This window comes from Peromyscus californicus, unplaced genomic scaffold (genome assembly GCF_007827085.1).
Source record: "Peromyscus californicus insignis strain IS unplaced genomic scaffold, ASM782708v3 Scaffold_17__1_contigs__length_78620276, whole genome shotgun sequence".
Taxonomy (NCBI): domain Eukaryota; kingdom Metazoa; phylum Chordata; class Mammalia; order Rodentia; family Cricetidae; genus Peromyscus; species Peromyscus californicus.
The window spans coordinates 25,030,046-25,046,648 of record NW_026294469.1 but is presented as its reverse complement, the minus strand read 5'-3'; the positions used below and the strand labels follow the sequence as shown (position 1 = coordinate 25,046,648).

The 16,603-nt window shown below is 45.2% G+C and overlaps 1 protein-coding gene across 2 annotated transcripts in view; it reads left to right on the top strand.

Annotated features, from left to right (window-relative positions):
* Sil1 (SIL1 nucleotide exchange factor) overlaps positions 1-16,603 on the top strand; it is a 249,916-nt gene that overhangs the window by 52,487 nt on the left and 180,826 nt on the right. The window contains exon 1 of one of the 2 annotated variants that reach the window (XM_052741877.1): positions 12,316-12,372. The exons of the other annotated variant lie outside the window; for it this stretch is intronic. Within the exon in view, the coding sequence (XP_052597837.1) occupies positions 12,331-12,372 (42 nt within the window). The 5' untranslated portion in view covers positions 12,316-12,330. Of the gene's footprint in view, positions 1-12,315; positions 12,373-16,603 lie in introns of those variants that run through there. 2 annotated transcript variants of the gene reach the window in all.

Genomic DNA, 16,603 nt, shown 5'->3' with positions numbered 1-16,603 from the left:
TGATCCATTTTCAGGCCTTGTTACAAGTCAGCTGAGGGCCTGGGGGATGGCTCAGCTGTGGGGGTGCTTGCTGTGAGGACTGACAAGCTGAGTTCAGTCCCCAGGACCCATGTGCGGAGGTTGAGAATGGACTCGCCTGGTTGTCCTCTGCCAGCCACACACGCTGTGGCACAGGCACCGCGTACGTATGTGTGCACGCACGGATAGAGACACAGTGGTTTGTAACAGTCAGTTGTCTGCAGATGTATTCTGTCTTCTCGGTTCTTTCCCATTGGTTTATATGTGTTTCCTGCATCAGTTCTTTATTTTTAAAGGAGCTCTGTGGTAAGTTTTGAAGTCGGGACTTAGAAATTCTTCAACTTTTGTCTCCTACTTTGTTCTTTTTCAAGAATGTTTTGAGTATTCAGGGTCCTTTAAGAATCCCATATATATATATGTTTTTTTTTTTTGTTTTTTTTTTTTTGGTTTTTCGAGACAGGGTTTCTCTGTGTAGCTTTGCGCCTTTCCTGGAACTCACTTGGTAGCCCAGGCTGGCCTCGAACTCACAGAGATCCGCCTGCCTCTGCCTCCCGAGTGCTGGGATTAAAGGCGTGAGCCACCACCGCCCGGCTATATGTTTTTTTCCCTAAAAAAAAAAAAATGCCACTGGGAATTTGAGAGGAATTGTGTTGAATCTGCATTGCTTTGAGTGGAATTGTCATTTTGACAGTGTTAAGTCACCCATCCCTGCACAGGAGCATTGGGATTACAGACATGTATGTTACCGTGTCCAGCTGGGTTTTGTTTGTTTTCGTTTTGTTTTGAAATGTGGGTTCTGAGAATTTACACTCAGGTGCCCATGGGTGCATGTCCAGCACTGTTTACTGCGCCATCTCCCTCCCCGCCCACGGCTCTCGTTCTTCACAGTCACTTTGCTGAGTCCTAGGTCTGGCATCCTTTGTCTAGTTCTGTTTGAAGCTCTAGCCTTGACGCTGGGTCAAGTCAACTTTTTCATACTTGCTTTGATACTTCTGTCCCGACTGCTTTTCCGGGGAGCCAGTCACATGGTGGTTCTTGAGACTCAGACTGGAGGCTGCTCTGGCAGATAGGGTCCTTGGGATGGTAAATGGATGATCCTGGACTTGCTGAACAGGCCTCTAAGTTATCCAAGAGGTCATCAAAAGAGAGCTTATTTAAATGTTTCTTGTGTACTTAACATTTCAGGATTAAAGACTCCATTGAGCACAGCTTTTCATAATTCCAGGTTTATATATGATCATAGAGGTGGCCACAATGCTTTGTTTAAACTAGTGATTCATATATATAATAGCTCTGTTTCTTCTACTCTGTATTTTAAGCGGGGGTGGGGGGGGGTGGGGTGCATTTTGAGACAGGGTCTCACTATGTAGCTCTAGCTGGCCTAAAATTCTCCAGGTAGACCAGGCTGGCCTTGAACTTTTGACTTGTCTCATCAGTAATATTTTATGTACCTGTTTTTATTGATCATAATAGACATTTTTTAAAGAATATGTTTTGTGTGTATAGATGTTTTGCCTGCATGTATGTCTGGATACCATGTGTGTGCCAGTGCCCATGGATGCCAGAAGAAGGCGTCAGATCCACTATGATTGGAATTACAGACAGTTGTGAGCTGCCATGTGGGTACTTGGAATTGAACTCAGGTCCTCTGGAAGAGCAGCCAGTGCTCTTAACTGCTGAACCATCTCTCCAATACCTTAGACAATTTTTAAAATGGCTAATTCATTTTAAATTTTCTATTCCATGTTTTTTTTTAAATGTTTTTACTTTTGCTCAATCAACAGATGCTTTTTTGAGTGCCAGATAGTGTTGGACCTTGAAGATAAAGGTTAGGCAGACACTTGTCCCTAACTCCTGTGGGTTTGCCAGTCAGATGGATTTCAGCTGGACAGAGCTTGACTACCCAAGAGAGCACAGTGTTCCAGTTTTCTTTCTATTGCTGTGCTAAAGTACTTCGGCTAAAAGCGACTTAGGGGCAGAAAGGGTTTCATCTTACACTTCCAGGTCACAGTCCGTCCTTGAGGGGAGTCAGGTCAAGAAACTGAAAGTACGACTGTGTGTTATTTCACACAGCATTTCCTCCAATCCAGGAACTCATTCACTGTCGAGGAAGTACAGCAGAAACCATGGAAGAACACTGCCTGCTGCCTTGTTCTCTGGCTTGCTTATCTAGCTTCCTGATAGAGCCCAAGACTACCTGCCCAGGGAATGGTTCTGCCCCCAGTGGCCTTCCCACATACGTTAACAATCAAGACAAGAACAGACATGCACACAAACCAACCTGATAAAAACAGCACACTTTTTTTAGACCTTCTCCAAGTGATTCTAGGGTGTGCCAAGTTGACAGTGAATGCTAACTAGGAAACCTTGCGTAGGCCCCTTTTCTCTCTCTGTCTCTGACAGACTCATGTTTCTGAGGCTGGCCTTGAGGGTGTGCTCTTCCTGCCTCCTGGCTCTGCTGGGATTACAGTCTTACCTCCCACCCCACTTTAGTCACTTTTAATGTTTCAAACAGTACATCAGCATATATTATACATAAATATTGGTCTTTTGTCATTTTCATACGTGTATATAATTATTTTGATCATATTCACCCCATCACCTTCTTCTCCCATCTTTTTATTGTAATAATCTTGACTAGAACTCAATATATAATCTGCTCTGACTTCAAACTTCCTGTCTCAGTCTCCTAAGTGCTCTGATTATGGGATTGCACCACTGTGTCCATCCTTGTCTTCTGGGACACGAAGGAGTCTGGCAGAATAGTGGCAGTTCTACTTACAGTGAGGATCTTGGTAAAGCCCAGGCCGGCTAGGCTGGGAGCGTGGCAGGGGTAGCCGCACTCAGGCTGCAGCAGCCTAGAGGACTGCCGTTCCTCGGCAATACTCCGCTTAATATTTTTAGCTTGTGGTCACGGCAGAACTAAATGTAGTTTCTGATCCCAAATTGGTAATAAATGTAGATATATTTAGAGTCAGAAACAATGCATTTAAAATTCTCTGCTCCCTAATTGTGTGCCAAATGCCGAGTTTAGGTTTCTTTGTTTCTTGGCTACCTACCCAGCCTCCCACCAACTTTGGGAGAAGATGCCTGATTTTCTCTGGGTGTTGGGTGGGACTGTGAAACCCGTGAGTTATGGCTCTCTGAATTATGTTGAGAGGCATCTGATTTTTTGTGTTTCTGCCCACGTATGTAAATGTGTATGTTTTAAAATTCATCTCCCTTTCAAATTTTAAGGATGTGGTATTATAAATAGCTGTGGGCTCTTAGGCACTTTAAGAATAAAATATAATGTTTCAGTTACCTGAAGACAGTCATAGCCAACATGGATAGTTGTAAGTTCTGTGATTGGTGGCCTATCCTCTCATATTGCCACAAAGTGTTTTTGCAAGTAAATACCTTTGTGTGTGTGTGTGTGTGTGTGTGTGTGTGTGTGTGTGTGTGTGTCCTTGTGTCCGTCCTCTATAAGTTAAGGAGCACCCTAGTTGTTGCCTGTCTTACAATTACAAAGTTGTATTGTGTAGTAGTGTGTATTTTCTCATGGCATCTCCCCCAGGGAACTTTCTTTTAAATAATTGTACTGCCTTAAATGTGGAGAGCTTCATTATCTGTTGATTGTGAGCAGAATTTGAAACCTCTTGATGTCGGTAATGGTAGCTTTGGTATATTCTGTTCTGTGGAATGTAGTCGACTAGGTTCGGGATTCTGAGGCTATTGCTAAAATGTATCTATGTGGGGCTGGAGAGATGAGCTGCTCTTGCAGAGGACCTGGTTCCAGCACCCACATGGCAGCTAACAAGTGTCTGTAACTCCAGTTCCAGGTGATCTGATGCCCTCTTCTGGCCTCTGAGGGCACTGTATGCAAGTGGTGCACTTACATACATTCAGGCAAAACGTTTATACACATAAAAAAGAAAGATAAATAAAAATATAAAATGTATCTATGTGAGTATGGCTAGCAAGTACTTATAACCCATACCAGCACACAATAAACGTTGGTATGTTATTTGGAGCTATGAACGGGAAGTTTTGTCTTCCTCCAGACTCTTCTGGTCCCACTAAGACGCTGCTGTCCTCTGGAAGCCTAGCAGCATTAGGAGAAAGGAATGATACATTTTGATCCCTGCCTTGCTGTGCTTGCTGTGGCTGCTCCTGAAATCTCTGGTACTCTTTAGAGACGAAGAGCAAGAGCAGGGATGTGGAGACAGAACTGAGTCATCGGGAAGCTGGACTCCAAAGCGTCTTTCTGCTTTTGATCAACTGGCCTTGAATCAGAGGCAGCCAGGATCACTTAGGTTTCTGTGTGTGCCCACCCATTGTATAGTCCAGGTTTGTGGGTAACTTGTGGCTCAGGACTGGGCTCCAGGCAGGGGCTGGACTGGCAAGCAGAGGCAATCCTGGAGGACGACAGAGTCCTTACTACTTTGTTCTGTTCAGAATTTTCTCTAATAATAGATACTTAACTACAAGCTTTTTCATTTTTACTTTCATTTTTTTAAGAAACGATCACACCATGTAGCCCTAGCTGGCCTGAAATTTGATATGTAGACCAGGCTGGCCTCAAACTCACAGAGATCTGTTTGGCTCTGCCTCCTGAGTGCTGGGATCAAAGATTTGCACCACCATGCTCAACTCAGCTATAAGAGTCTTTGAATTCCACTTTGTGTCAGGCACTGTTCTGTTTTGTTATCTCATTTAATCTGATAGCTATACTACTAAGGAGTTACTATCCAGTCTCTTTATGTATAAAGATACTGAGACTTGACAACGTTAATCGTCTAGCCCAAAGTCACATAGTTAGTCAGGCATGCCTCACGCAATCCAGAGTCTTTATATTGGAGTAGAGATGAGATGGAGTAGAGTTTCTTGTAACTTTTATTGTTATTATTAGCACTAACTGGTCACTCTCAGGACCTCAGGCAGTGCCAAGGAACAATGATAAAGGAGTTTTCTTGCCACTCCACACTAAAAGCTTGTCTAGTGGAAGGCATATTGACCAGGCTGACACCCCCCCCCCCCCCCGTGTGTGTGTGTGTGTGTGTGTGTGTGTGTGTGTGTGTGTGTGTGTGTGTGTGTGTGTGTGTGAGTGACACAGTAGCTTGGACATGATAGAAGCAGGTCTGTCTACAAGAGGGCCCCAGTAGGCTCATTTAAAAATTTCTATCATAGCACAAAATGTGAGTTTTTATTTGTACTATTTCAGAACAAATAAAATAATGGATCCAGTTTCTGTGGCTGATTTCACAGACCACTGGAGATACATCATGGCCTATGGCAACAGCCCTGGTTCTAGGGCCCAACTGGCTTTAAATTCTCACTCTATTGCTCTCTGGCTACATGAACTCTGGCTAGTTACTTAACCTCTGAATTTTGGTCCCCTCGTGGGTAAAATGAGCAGCGTGTTAGAACCACCTCAGAGGGTTGTTGTGGAGAGTAAATGATCTTAGCACTTTGCTTAGAACATAGACAGTGTCTATAAACATTGGATGTAGTTATTATTTGGCAGAATTTATTTTCCTCTGGGATGCTTGGTTACTGCGTTGGAATACCGAGGGAAGGAGTCTGACTGACGTGTTCTCCTTCCACACCAATTGCTACAGTTGTAATCAGTACAACTCAACAAAGAACAAAAGCTTCTGCGTGGACTGGGATGGGAGTGGGGGCTCAGAGTAAGCAGAATTATGTCGGACGTGAGTTTCTCCTTGGAGAGTTTGCTTCCCTGCCCCGCTTCTCTGGTGGTGTGGCTGCTCCTCACTGTCCTGGGAAAGTGTGCCCTGGGACATGGCTGGATATTGTTGTAGGAACCTGTTCCATGGCATTGGAGAATCCGTCTATCATACTATTGGAGTCCTTTTTTTTCTTTATTAAGGCTCCAATGGAATGTTGAAAATTTCTGGACTCCCAAGTGTACTACCTTGGCCTCCATTTGGTTTTAAACTTTATTTTTACATGTGGCTCCTCTTTGAACGGCCCTCTTGCTGCCCCGTTACCAAATCCAACTTAACAGTTCCTCCTAATGTAGATTGGTCTCTTGACATTGCCTTCCGCAGCTTGAGTTTTCTGTGATTCTCTCTGCTCTCTTTTTAAAATGTATTTATTTTTATTATTTTTAATTATATTTAGGTGTATGTATCTTCACGTGGGCATGTGATGTAAGTGAAGGTGCCTATGGAGGCCAGAGGCATCAGAACCCTTGGAGCTGGCTTACAGATTGTTCTGAGCTGTCTAACTTGGGTGCTGGGAATTGAACTCCTCTGGAAGAACAGCAAGTGCTCTGAACTGCTGAGCCATCTTTCCAGCACCTCCTTCTGCTAGCCTTTAAAAAACATCTTAATTTATTATTTGATAGTTTTTCCAAGCACTGGGAGGCAGAGACAGGCAGATATCTGTGAGTTTGAGACTTGAGACTAGCCTGGTCTACAAAGTGAGTTCCAGGACAGTCAGGGCTACATAGAAACCTGTCTCAAAACAAACAAACAAAGACATGTATTTTGATTATAACTACCGCTCCTTACCAATTTTTACCCCTTTCTGTTTTCTCTGGATTCCCTTTTCTCCCCAACAAGTTTCTCTCCTACTTTCATGCCTTTTTTTTTATGACTCCGTTTAATTCTGGTTATAAGATGATATAATATTCACATAGCTGTATGAGTATAGATTTTGGGTTACTTACTAGAACATGGGTAACTTACTGGTGGCTGTACCGCCGAAGAAAAATAACTCCCCCAGTAGCTATTAACTGCCAATAGCTCTTCAGCTAGGGTGGGGCCTCATGAGCAGCTCTCCCATCCATGGTGGAGTTGACTGGCTTGGTCTTATTTGGTCTGTGAATTCTTGGGTGCAATGTCCTTATCCCATGTCCACACAGAGTGTCTCACAGCACTCTTTCCCATCCTCTGGCTCCTTTATTTACTTTGTTGGCCCCATCTTTGGTGGTGTTTCTTGAGCCATAGGGGAGTGTGTGCGGGTGTATGTGATAGATGTCCAATTTAGGGATACTCAACAGCGTTCAACAGTCATTTTTTCTTAGCACTTTGACCAGGTATGAGTCTGCATTAACTGCTGCTTACTGCAAAAAGTTTCTCTGATCAAGGTTGAGACCAGCACTAATCTATGGATATAAACATATATAAAGGCAGTTTGCTAGCAGGTCCATTTTCTAAAACCATAGTAGTAAATTCCCCACTAGGGCCTATGACCTCTTTAGTCATGGACTTTTGACCAGATTTCCAGTATAGTTACTAACTCCCTCCTGTGGAGTGGGTCTCAGATCCAGTCAGAAAGCAGTTAATTACTCTCATCTAGTCATGCCACTATTGCCTCAGTGGCTACATCTTGCCTGGCAAGCTGGTTTTATAACACTCAGGTTCAGTCCACTGTTGGATAAGATCATTGATGATGATTCTTTTCCCATAGCACCTTGCAGCAGTATGACAGCTAGCCAGCATGGAGCAAGTTCTCAGATCAATTCCAGTTTAATTTTTTTGTGTCCTACATCCAGTGTGTGAGGTCTTCAGCATGAGGTTCTTACCATCTTGTTTTGGTATGTGTGGTGATAATTTGTTTGTACCCTAACAAATAAAATTTGCCCGAAGATCAGAGGACAGAGCCAGCCACTAGATTAAACATAGAAGCCAGGCAGTAGTGGCACACACCTTTAATCCCAGTATTTGTGAGTCACATGCCTTTAATCCCAGCACTGGAAAGGTTGAGACAGGAAGTCATATAGCTATTCAGAGAAAGGCATGTAAGACGGGAGGAGACAGGAACTCAGTCCTTTCGGCTGAGGACTCAGGGGCATTTGGTCTGAGGATTCGTGGAGACAGGATCTTCCCCTTTCGGCTGAGGAGTTGGCGAGGTGAGAAGTGGCTGTGGCTTGTTTCCTCTGATCTTTCAGCATTTACACCAGTATCTGGCTCCAGGTTTTTATTATAAGACCAATTAGGATTCGTGCAACAGGTGTGTAACCAAGAGCACTAGCACTTGCCTGTGTTTTGGGTGCTTCTGGGGCCTCCCTGACAAAGGCAGGCATCCCATACTTGGCCCTGGGATTTTCACTTAATAACCCATGGCTTCTAGAGCAGCGCTGCGCATCCATGGCGTCTCTGCTCTCGGACTGTGTAGTCTACACACTGGTCTACGGCTGCTCCTGTGGTCCCCTACCCTGCAGTGGACACTGAAGACGGTTCTTGGCCTGCTGTCCTTTGCCCCCTGAGGTTTCTCCACAAGACAGTGACTCTACTTTTGTTGTTTTGGTCCTCACTGCTGTTGTGATGGCACCAAAGTCCTTGCCCTACTCATTCCCCTTTCTCTTTGTTTCCAAGAAAACCTTCATGGGTCTGCTGCTGTGCTCTGTGCTGACTGAGCGGCCACCTTGTCGTCTGGTTCACCATCCAATGAAGACTGGGCTTCAGCTTCCAGCATTCAGATTCTTTGAAGGCTGTGGCCAGTCTGGAGAGGGACAGGCGAGGCTTTCTTTTATTCAATCACTTTACTTGTCTCTTGATTGCTCTTAGATATAGCCATTATCTTTTGTCTCTGAGACTGCAATTTTCTGGTAGTCTATTTAGCTACTTTCTTGAAAATATGGACTTCATTCTGCTGGAGTGGGTATGGGGTAGGTCATGTCCTCCCACCTCTGCGAGCACAAAGGATTAAAAACCAGCCAAGAATGTGTCTTCATTGCCCTTCACTTGTCCGTGTGGTTTCGCTCTCCTTCGGGGCTCTGGTTCCAGTGGGGCCCATAGAGCTCTCCTGGCTCCTGTGTTCTCTGGCAGAGCCAGAGCCTGCCCTGTGCTGCTGTTGGAAAGGCCTCTTGGACTGTCTCTTGAGGACTGCAAGAGTGGCCTTTGGCCTTGTGGTTCTCTGGCCAGGAGCTGGCTTGTGTTCACAGGAACCTTGTGTCTTCCAACAGCCTCCTGTCACTACTGCTCTTGGCTGCCTTGGAGTCGAGAGGAATTTCTATTTGCTTCACCTAGGAATGACCTTTCTACTTGGGGAAAATACAGTGCCTATTGCACAAATGGCCAGTTCTGAGTCCAGTCTGGCCGGCTAGTGGGTGGACTGCAGTTAGCAACCATATCTCTTTTGATATTCGGAGACTCTGTTCTTCCTTGCCTTTCGGCTTCGCTTGTGTCTTGGGGAAAAGCCTGTTTGTCTGACCACTCCGAACCTAGTCTCTTGCCCTTCGTTACTCTAGCATCCCACTTCTTTTCTTAGGCCTTTGTGCGTTGCTCCTCCACGCCAGGGCTGTCCTTCAGTGTCCTCTTTGCATTTCATATTTGTCTGCCTAAATTGGGTGGGTAGCTTGTGTTTGTGAAGGGGTGAGCGACTACGCGCGTTTGTACGGCCCATAAATAGTAATGAGTGTGTGTCTGTGGGAAGAGCTCATCCTCTGACCTTCGGTTTGAAAGCACGGGATTACTTCCAGCTGTTTCTGCAGCTGGCAGTTCTGTGTGCCTGGGCCTGGCTCTCTGGATGCTAGTATGCTGAGAAAGCTCTGAGTGGATTGGGTCTGCCTGGGATTTCAGCTCAGAACGGGCCACATTCAGGTGTGGAGGTTTTTCGTTAACATCTTTTGTCTTCACCTCCCGGGAGCAGGTACCCAGCAAAAGCCTGTGTGTCAGCTGGAGACTGTGCAGATCTTGGAACCATGAGGTGTGGGCTCTAGAATGTGATTCTGGGGTTCCTGGCTTGCCCTCATTGACTGGGGTCAGGGGTCACAGCAATTACTTTCCCACTGATGGAGGGATAACTAAGTACCAGGTGCTGTACTTTCCGTTCATTGCTTGGTTAATCCTCCCTCCCATCCATTCTTTGAGTAGAGACTCTTATTATGACGGTTTTATAGGTGAAAAAAGGAAAGCCTAACAAAGTCGTCTTTCAGTTTTTATTACGTCTATTTATTTGTTTGTATGTGTGTGGGTGCCTCTAGGCCACAGTGTGAAGGTGTGTGAAGGTGAAGGACAGCTATGGGAGTCCTCTCCTCTGCCATGCGGGTTCTCGGGATTGAACTCAGATCATCAGGCTTGCTGGCAAGTGCCCTTACCCACTGAGGCATCCTGCTGGCTTTCTCAAGTTGTGTCTAAGATCATGTAGCTAGGAGTTGGTCAGACTTGATCTTTTGAGATCTGTCTGGCTCTAAATCAGTACTGTACTATGCTTTCTACCCAATCTTTTTGTCTCTCCAGTTTCCTTCTTATAAAATAAAGTTTGAAATTCTTGACCTTTCACTTTTTCTAGAAGATGGAGGAAAACAATATGTATCTGTATGTATACTGTAGGTGGGACCAAGCTCCAGAGAGTCTGAGGTGGCTGCTGATAGGGCTTGCCTTGTGCCGGACAGTTTGACATTTCCAGCCTTCTCTCGTGTTCTCCCCAGCACTGTTCTGAGACTCGGGGCAGCCGCTGTCTGTCTGTGTTAGCCACTGTCTGTCTGTCTGTGTTACCAGCCATGTCAGACGTGCCTGGGACCCAGCAGGCCCCTCTGCTTCCCGTTATTGGCTACTTGCTGTCTTCCTTCCTCAGAAAAGACTGGAGTTACTGGAGTTGTCTTGTTTACCCAGGGCCCAGACCTCTCCTCCAGTCCGTGGGAATGGAGTGGAGGACAGAGCCGCATGAGGTACCAGGGAGGTGGGAGCTTGGAGGCCTCTCCCCAGCACTGCCCAAGCATCTGCTCTGGGCTACAGTAAACTGACAATACAGATTGCCGAGAGCACCTGACCTCTGTCTAAGTAGAGGCACCACCTAGAGATGGCCATCTCAAGTGTCTTCCTGACTCCCTTGTCTCAGCCCAAGGGTACTTAAGGAAAGAGTTATGGGAGCCACTGACACAGTTCCCCTTTCCTGGACCGAGTGGTGCTTGCGCTGGATGAAGGCCAAAGTGTGAAGTTTGCAGATCTGTTCTCTGGGAAGGCCAAGCATGATGGGAGGCTTTGTTTGGCAGGCCGTGCAGGGTGAACTCGGGACTGTGGGCAGCAAATGCTTTGGGAGGGTGCTCTCCTCAGGCCTAGTGGGATGCCATAGTCTTGGCTTTATGTTCAAGTTCTCTTTTGTGATCCCAGCTGCCTGGGTCCTGCTTGTGATTCTCAGATCATCCTGGCGGAGAGCAGCTCTGTGCTGCTCACACTTGCTCTTCCTCCCTTGTCTTCAGCCAAAGCTCAGGACAAGCTTTACTGGCATTCTCTCTACCAAAACCAAGTGACTTGGCTGCAAGCCAGGCCTTAAAGGACAGACGCTTAGCCCTGCTACATGCCTCAGAGTTTGTACGTGTTCTCTGGGGGTCCCTGCAAAGCCTGGGAAGCTCATTCCTTTGACCTAACCTCACTTCACCTAGACCTCTCCTCAGTCTCCCCAGCAGCCCCCTCCTAACTCCATGCCTACTGTCTTTTGTGGGAAAGCGAATGGAAGCAATAAGTAGGTCAGATGTGTGGTCCTCGTGGAATTATTGAGGGGAGATGAAGGATCCATTTTTCAATTGATCTCTCCTCCTTCGTATTGGCATCCGATGTTCCTGCTGGCATGAGTGTGCGTAGGAGATGGAGTTGATGAGCGCCCTGCGGGAGCCGCCGTTTCTGTGGCCTCCATTCCCTTCCTACTCCAGGAAGCTGCTGCGTGTGCATCGGCTGTCCCTGCCCTGCCGTGCCTCAGTCTCTCTGGGCCTCTTGTTCAGGTGTCGTTTGCCCTTGACTTCTCATTGCCTTTCCCATCGCCAGCCCCTTATTTATCCCCGGCTGTCGGAAGGGAGTGCCGACTACGTGTGCACGTGCATATACATGTGAGCACTATCACTTGAGGAGGGCATGTGTGGCTTGGGGGTCAGTGTGCTGCTTTCTTCTTTCCCTCTCTCCCTTCCTTTCTTTTCTTTTAAGATGGCATCTTACTCTGTGGTCCAGCAGACCAGCCTTGTAGTGATCCTCCTGACTGAGCCTTCCAAGGGCTGGGATTGCAGATGTGAGCCACCATGCCTGGCTATTTCCTTTTGTTTTATGTTCTGATAGTGCTATGTCCCTCTCAGTCAAGGTTGCAGGGATAAGAAAGATAAAAAGCATTTGGAAGCTCTAGGGCTGTGTCCTCTTGAGCCCCATCTCCCTGGGCCTCCCTAGCCTCTCTTAATGTGGCAGCCCCTTCCCTTGTTCATCCCCAGCCAGCCTGGCCCCTTTCCATCACCCTGGACATGGGCAGACACCTGCTCAGAACAGTGCGGTTGCTGTGAACTGATTCTCTGTCTCTCAGTGGGATTGTTGCCCCCAGGAAGCCGGGATGCTGGGAGGAACTTGTGTGGCACTCAGCAGTTCCATTTTGTGATAAAAAATGGAGAGGGAGACTGGCAGAAGCAAAGGCTGTTGCTGCTGGGTGAGTGTAGCAGCTATTTTTAGTCTTAAGCCTTTGCTTTTCCGTTTGGCTGGGCTTTTTTAGCACAGTGCTGGTCCAGCAGGGCTGTTTTCTTTCAAGGCTGCAGATGTCCTTAGGGAAGGTTTCTGTCTGCCCCTAGGAAGACATGGGCTGTTCACAGGGGTAATAACTTCTGAGAGCAGGTCCAGGCAGAGCTCTGAGTCCATCTTGGGGCAGTAATGTCACAGGACCAGTGAATTGGAGCAGGGCAGTGTGTGGCCGGGATGGGACAGAGAAGTATAAACATCATACTCTTCAGAAATATTCCTCTGTAGTTGATTCAGTTATACTACTGCCAAGTAAACTGTTCAGTGAGCTGCATCAGGGCCGAGGGTTGTGCATGAAACCTTTTCCAAGAGTCTGGCTAACACATGACGAATTCTCCTGAAGTTTTTGTTGTGTTTGTTTAATTTTTTCCTTTCTGCCTCTCTGGATTATGTGCTAGTCTGGGTAGAGTTGCCTGGATGTCCACTCTAGTGTACTGACCAACTTTGATTACAGATTTTATTACGGCTGCACAGACATACGCTCGCTCCTGTTAAACAGTAGCTCCCCACTCTCCCTCTCCGTTAGCCTCGACGATGATTCCACTTTCTTTCTTTATGATTTCTAGATCCTTCATGAAGGTGGGATCATGTATGTCCTTTTGGGACTTGCTTATTTCACCTGATGTAATGTTCTGAGGTTTGTGTTGCAGTAGGTGTCTAAGTAAGTAGTATTACTGAGTAATAGTTGATTGTATGTATGTAATAGATTTTAAAAATTTGCGCTTTTTTTTTTTAACAGGATCTTACATATGCAGTCTGGTTTTGAACTCACTTTATAGCTAAGGCTGGCTTTGAAGTCCTGATCCTTCTGTTTGTACTTCCTGGCTACTGGTGTTAGAGCCGTGCACCACTGTTGTTGGGCACCAGGGTTAGCCCTACTTTTTGAGGACTGTGAATCATGTCTCTGAACACAGATGCATAAGTAGCTGCTTGAATTCCTGCCCCTTGCCTCCTTTAGGTGTACTCCGAGGAGCAAAATTGCCATATAGCAACTTTTTCTGTAGCTTTGTTTTTTTTTTTTTTTTTTTTTTTTTAAAGACAAGGTTTTACTGTGCAGTCCAGGCTGGCATTAAACTCTTGATCTTCCCTCTCGGCTTAAATGTAGAGATTTTTTGTTTGTTTGTTTTGTTTTTGATTTATTTTGTTTTTAACCATGTGTACTTACGTGTCAGTGTGTGGGTATGTGCACACAAGTGTAGGTGTTGCACAGGCCAGAAGATGGTATGGATTCCCAGAGCTGGAGTTACAGGTGATTGTTAGCCACCTGACATGGGTGCTGGAACTGAAAGGGAGTTCTCTCCAAGAGCAGTACAGGCTTTTTGTTTTGAGACAAGGTCTCACCATGTAACTCTGTTGGACTGGAATTCACTAAGCAGACCAGGCTAGCCTTGAACTCACAAGAGATGCTCCTACCTCTGCCTCTTGAGTGCTGGGATTCAAGGCATGGAACCACCATGTCTGGCCATTATATACTCTTAACTTCTAAGTCATTTCTCGGGCTGCACATGTAGTTTAAAAAACTTTATTTAGGCCGGGCGGTGGTGGTGCACGCCTTTAGTCCCAGCACTCGGGAGGCAGAGGCAGGCGGATCTCTGTGAGTTTGAGGCCAGCCTGGTCTCCAAAGTGAGTTCCAGGAAAGGCGCAAAACTACACAGAGAAACCCTGTCTCGAAAAACCAAAAAACAAAAAAAGCAAAAAAACAAAAAACTTTATTTATTCTAAGTTGGGGTTGGAGAGATGGCTTAGGGGTTAAGAGCACTGGCTGTTCTTCCAGATGACCTAGGTTTGATTCCCAGCACCCACATGGCAGCTCTTAATTGTCTGTAACTCCAGTCCCAGGGTTCTGATGCCCTCTTCGTGGTCTTTGAGGGTACTGTATGCATGTGGAGTCTAGACATATACACAAGCAAAATACCACACACATATACATAAGTAAAATAATTAAAAATTATGGTGTTGGGAGGGCACAATCATACTGTGGTACATGTACAGAGGTCAGAGGACAACTTTGTGGAATCAATTTTCTCCTACCTTTGTGTGGGTTCTAGGGATCACACTCAAGTGGTCACATGTGTGGCAATTGTGTTGTTACCTGATGAACCATCTCACTGGCCCACATGTCTTTTGAAAAACCAAACTGTGTCACAAAGTGGCCATGTTGCTTTACACTCCCATCAATAATTATGATGACTTCATTAATCCTTACCAATATTTGTTATTTTACTTAAAAAATGATATAACCATCTTTGTTGGGTACAAAGTGATTTTGATGTTCATTTCCATAATGATTAATGATGCTCAGGATCTTTTCATGTTCCTAATGGCTATTTGTGTGTGTGTGCGTCCTTCCCTTTCTTTCTTTTTCCTTTTTGAGAAATACCTATTAGTTCTTTGTTGTTGGGAAATTTTTAATTATTATTATATTGGAGAATACCGAGGATTGATCTGAGGGCCACAGGCATGCTAAGCAAGCTTACTTTGGCTGAGTTACACTCCCTTGACACCTTTGCCCATTCTTAAACTGGATTGTCCTGTCCTTATATTGAAACCCAGACAGTTTTGATACAGTCTGAACTTTATAAAAATATGTATGTTTATAAAAATACATCTTTATTTGTGTGTGTGGTTGTGACGTGCCGTGGTTTGTGTGTGGAGGTCAGAGGATAACTTGTGAAAGTGCTTCTCTCCTACCACATGGGTCCTGGGGATTGAGCTCAGCTGCTCAGACTTGGTGGTAAGTACCTAGGCTGAGTTTTTGTATTCTTTTGATGTGCTGGAATTGAACCCAGGGCTTCATGAATGCTAGGAAAGTGATCTTCCACTAAGTCAAATCTCAAGCCTTGTTCTAGACATTAAATTTTTATTATTTAGGTGATTTGAAAAAATTTTCTCTCATAATGTAGGTTGTTTTTTCATGCTGAATGGTTTTGTGTATGTGCGTATGCTTGTGTACTCTGAGGGTATGTGTGTGGTGGTAGGAATTGAATCTAGGACCTCATGTGTACTAAGTAAATGATTTAAACTGAGCTATATTACCAACCTTATACTAATATAGTCCCCTGAGATACAGAGCTGTTTAGTTTTGATGAAGTCCAGTTTATACTTTGTGTTGCTCATTCTTTTGGTGTCACCTTTAAGGACCCAGGCCAGAACCCAGCATCGTAAAGATTGCACCTATGTTCTCTTGGCATAGTTTATGCTTTTTGCCAGGTGTGGAATGGCATGCCTATAATCCCAGCACTTGGAAGGCAGAGGCAGGAATGATGGGGGTTCAGTGTCATCTTCAGATACATAGTGAGCTTGAAGACAGCTGGGTTACGTAGGACTTTGTTTCAATGTGGTCAGCCAGGTCTACAGAGTGAGTTCTAGAACAGCCAGGGCTGTTACCCAGAGACACCCTGTCTCAAAACAACAACAAGAATAACAACAACAGAAAGCTTTTTACTTTTCGTTCTGATTTTTGAGTGAATCTCGGTGTATATTATAAAGGGAGGGTCTAGCTTTATTTGTTTGCTTATGGATAGTGAGTTGTTCCGCATTGTTTTCTTGAAGAGACTCACTCCTGTTCTTCCCAGATGAGTAATTTCCTCACTTTTGTTGAAAACTGACCGTATATATGGTTGTATCTGTGCTCTTACCTCTATTTCATTAATCTGTGTGGCTTTTTTCATGCTAATACCACACCTTGGATTCTTGTAGCTTTACAGTGAGTTTGTAGATTTAAAAAAATGAGTCATCTTTCTTCCTTTTGATTGTCTTGGCTTTCTGTGCTCATTAATATTCCATATGAATTTAGATAAATTTCTTCATTTCTGCAGAAAACACCATGGGGTTTGTTAGCAATTGCATTGAAATCGTGTGTTGTTTGGTTAGGACTGTCATCTTAACAATACTACTATCTGCAATTCATGAATACAGAAAGTCTTTCTTTTCTTGTTTTCTTTTTTGGTTTTTCAAGACAGGGTTTCTCTGTGTAGTTTTGGAGCCTGGCCTGGATCTCACTCTGTAGACCAGGCTGGCCTTGAACTCACAGAGATCCGTCTGGGCCTGGCTCTGCCTACCGAGTGCTGGGATTAAAGGCCTGCACGACCGCTGCACGGCAGGAAGTCTTTCATTCCTTGTTTTAAAATTGTTAACATCTGCTA